We start from the raw sequence: 4,368 nt of genomic DNA on the forward strand, positions 1-4,368 counted from the left end.
CTGGGTCAGTGTGTGTGTGTTGCGATTGGTTAGCTGGGCCAGTGTGTGTTGTGATTGGCAGCACTCGGCGTCTGGTCGGGAAATGTCATGTCCCTTATCATAGCCGCCTGCTAGCTTCAGTGTAAATATTGCATCAAAACCAAATAAATTTGAGCACGATTTAAACGCGGATGATTGTAACCACTCTAAGTTAATCTGCTTTCGGAAAGCTAGCGTGTCTCCTACATAGTGATAACTCTCGTCGCCTTCTCTAGTGCAGCTCAACCAGGTCTCGTCCCATTCGTCGGTATTTGTGACATCACAAATCCCGGAAAATATGCGTTGTAGTCCAAACGAGTCGTTCGTTGTAGTTTTTGAAAAGTGATTTCTGTTAAATAAAATATCTCCTTTTGAAGTGGACTTTGAGCTTCGTAACTTTGCAGATCTTTTTTAAGCTCAAACAGCAACATTACAGAATAACTAAAGTTGAAAAAGTGAAAAAGCATTTTATATACATATAAATTTAATATACATAATATACATATAAATTAATGCAATTGTTTGAAATTATGTTTAACATTGCATTATAATTTAATGTTAAAAAGGGTGTTTTTAGAGTAAGATCAATTTCTCTTTCATGAGATTACTTCCTCTTTTTGACCAGGTTTTGATTCTCCGTATCGTAAACTCTAGGGGCGTGGCTTCTAAACGAGGGTGTTTTTAGGGGCGTGATATTTAAATGACGATTGTTTTCTGCCACCACATTTATCAACGTGCGATCATCCGTACGATGAGACTGGCGGCATACGGATGTTTCATGAATCACGTCGTAAGTTGATTTGTGCGCACGGATCTGCGCTTGTTTCTACGTTAGATTGATAAATGAGGCCCACTATCTCTGGAAATGCACCTTATAGGACCTTACTAATTAAAACACGAAAAGTTTGTTATAAACCAAAATCTAAAAGGATATTAAGATCAAACAGGCATGTTCAATGCAGTTGTTTGGACAGAAGGAAACAAGATACATTTCTAGTTTCAACATAATTTGTTCTTCAGACATTCCTCTTTAAAAGAAAAGAAGCATTATATTTTTGCAAAGGGACCCACATTTGGTTTTTGACCACTGAAAATGTGTACAATTTACTCCTGGAGCCATATTGAAATTCCATTATCTCTGGAACTGAACCATATGTGACCCTGGAGCACAAAACCAGTCGTAAGGGTCAATTTTTCGAAATTGAGATTTATGCATCATCTGGAAGCTGACTAAATAAGCTTTCCATTGATGTATGGTTTGTTAGGATCGGACAATATTTGAAAATCTGGAATCTGAGGGTGCAAAAAAATCGAAATATTGAGAAAATCATCTTTAAAGTTGTTCAAATGAAGTTCTTAGCAATGCATATTACTAATCAAACATTAAGTTCTGATATATTTACGGTAGGAAACTTACAAAATGTCTTCATGGAACATGATTAGGGATGCACGATATATCGGCCACCATATCGGTATCGGCCTGATAAGAAAATTTGTCATTTTGATCCCCCCCCTAAAAAACTGTGGATTACAACCTTGACATTTAATATTTTGGCTATCTTCTTTATTTATGTATTTCTACGACTAAAAATTAAAAATTAAAAAATCTCTCGTTTGAGTCGACACTGAATGACGCTAAAAGGATTCAGAGGCAGAGCAAGTTATCGCATTTTGATGAAAGATGTTCTTTGGAACATAGATGACCTTATCAATAAGTTCATGAGCTCATGTTGACTTTGCCTGATCAAACCTCATGATCAAACGTGGCACATGTGGCAGTTGAACGTCTGAAACTCTGAGAGTAAAGCAGCTCTGCAGAATGAAGAGGCTTGTTCTCGCTGTGGTCTCATTACGACTCCAGCCAGCGCTTTCATCAGACTGTCATACGTGTGCAGAACACGCTAACACTCGTCCCTGCAGCGCTGCGGCGCAGAGGTGTGAAAGCCATGAGCAAACGTCAGGAGGGGGTTTCCACACACACACACACACACACACAAAAGGAGAAATACTCCACTACAACCCTCACAATCGCAGTCACTGAGAGCAAACACCGCCACACACACACACTCATCTAGTATCCTCACAATTATGTTCATTCTTAGAGAAAAATGGTATCTTGTGAGGATTTCCAGTCAGGATTTAGACCGTATCATAGTACTGAGACTGCCCTCATTAGAGTAACAAATGTCCTGCTCTTATCATCTGATTGTGGTTGTATCTCTCTATTAGTGCTACTGGATTTTAGCGCTGCGTTCGACACTATTGACCACAACATTCTCTTGCATAGACTAGAAAACTTTGTTGGCATTAGTGGAAGCGCATTAGCATGGTTCAAATCGTACTTATATGACCTCCATCAATTCGTAGCAGTGAATGAAGAGGTATCATATCGATCACAAGTGCAGTATGGAGTGCCTCAAGGCTCAGTACTAGGACCGTTACTCTTCACGCTTTACATGTTACCCTTCGGAGATATCATCAGGAAACACGCTGTTAGCTTTCACGGTTATGCTGATGATACTCAGCGCTATGTTTCTTCGCGGCCCGGCGAAACATACCAATTTGAAAAACGAACGGAATGTTCATAGTCGATATAATCGGTATTATTAATATTCCGCCAAAATAAAAGCCTGTGAATTTGAACATTTAAAAGTGCAGAATTTAGGACATAAATATTTGTATTGTAACTTGTAGTGTCAGATGCTTCTTGCGTATTTTAGTAAATGTCAAGTTTTTTTTTGTTGTTGTACATTTCATTTTAAATATTATATTAAACTTTATATCTAAGTTATATATTAATATAACTTGTTTGTCATTTTAAAAATTATATATATATACCTATTCTTTCTATTCTTTTTTACGGTCATGTCAGCTTCTATGGCTTAGCCAGGTTTAGTTATACAAAATTAAAACTAAATAAGATGCTTACGATTCATTTTTCTAAAACTAGATTTGGATTTACTTGTTTAACTTTCTATTTTTATATTTTTTTCTCCATAGTGTGATTTGTGGTGAATTGTATTGAATCCAGTTAGGGTCAACGGAAAGTGTTTTTCAGACAGACACCCATAAACTCACCCGACGCATTATTGTTACGTTTGTATTTTTAGCACCCAGCGCCCTGTTCCGAAACCTCGTCAGCTGCCTTTTGAGGGATCACAGACGCTCACACACCCTCACGAGGGCTCATACGAGACAGCGAGCAGCTCACGAAGCTCTACATCACACGTCTCCTGCTATCACGTGTAGAGTTTAGCTCAGATGATGTCTGGTGAGGGTGAACTGGTATATATTATAGTCGTCTGTAAATATTTTTCCGAACCCCGTAGGAACCCTGCATGGGAGGCTTGAGGAGACGACACTGTATGTGTTCAGCAGCTGAGATTCATACCGTCCACATGTTGAGCGCATCTCTCTTTGGCTTTCTCCCGCATCAACTTAGGAATCAGCACATCTGTCTCCACGTGTCTCAGCTGCGGCTCCTCTGTGGAGACAAAATAACATTTAGACATTTAGCAGATGCTTTTGACAAATGAGGACAATACAAGCAATCAAAACAACAAAAGAGCAATGATACGCAAGTGCCGTGATAAGGCTAGCCTAGAATAGGATAGAAAAATAGAATAGGGAACTCTAGTGTTAGAGGGTCTCTTCTTCATATAAATAAAACAAGTCAAAAGAATAGAGGATAAAATAGAGGATGCTAGTGTTAGAGGGTCACGTGTTGTTGTTTTTTTTTATTTAAAAATAACTCAAACAAATAGATAAAATATAACAATTCATATTAATGCAACACTCAATCATTCATATAATCAGATAAACAAACCCTAACAGCCATAAATAGGGAGTATATCAATACAAATACCCTAGAAGAGTCATTTAGCTCATTCATGTCAGATCAGACACTGTACCTGCTTTAGACGGATCCATTTACACCTCAGTTACTGATATTAGTGACTAGATTGTTTATTATTATGAAACATTGATGGGTGTCCAATGTGACCCTCTGCGTTGCGTGTTCAGCGCGGCGGCTCCTTTCACTTCCGGTCGGTGACGTCGACGTAAACCGCAAGCGCTTCTGGTTGTTGTAGTTCTGCGGAGCTCAGGAAGAACTACAACTCCTGCAGAACATGAGTTCAAGAGCTCTAGTACTCTTAAACAGATCTGACTGGTGACATAAGGGGACAGTTGATTAAAATACTAATAATTAAAATAAACTAAAACAAACTTTTTTTTAAATATAGAGGAGCTGTTTATAAACATGAAAAATCACTTGGTAAATATGAGTGACTGCTGTTGAAGCTTATATATATTTTCCTTTATTTTACCAGAATAGTCCTATTAAGACGT

General features: G+C 38.2%; 1 protein-coding gene across 1 annotated transcript in view; it reads right to left on the bottom strand.

Annotated features, from left to right (window-relative positions):
- cmc1 (C-x(9)-C motif containing 1) overlaps window positions 1-4,099 on the bottom strand; it is a 14,941-nt gene extending 10,842 nt beyond the window's left edge. Inside the window, exons 1-2 of the mRNA XM_016257130.1 lie at window positions 3,930-4,099; window positions 3,410-3,502 (exon numbers count right to left, since the gene is read on the bottom strand). Of these exons, the coding sequence (XP_016112616.1) occupies window positions 3,410-3,502; window positions 3,930-3,948 (112 nt within the window). The 5' untranslated portion in view covers window positions 3,949-4,099. The remainder of the gene's footprint in view (window positions 1-3,409; window positions 3,503-3,929) is intronic.
- Between the last annotated feature and the right edge of the window lie 269 nt (window positions 4,100-4,368).

This window comes from Sinocyclocheilus grahami, unplaced genomic scaffold, assembly GCF_001515645.1.
Source record: "Sinocyclocheilus grahami isolate Dianchi unplaced genomic scaffold, SAMN03320097.WGS_v1.1 scaffold1512.1, whole genome shotgun sequence".
Lineage (NCBI taxonomy): Eukaryota > Metazoa > Chordata > Actinopteri > Cypriniformes > Cyprinidae > Sinocyclocheilus > Sinocyclocheilus grahami.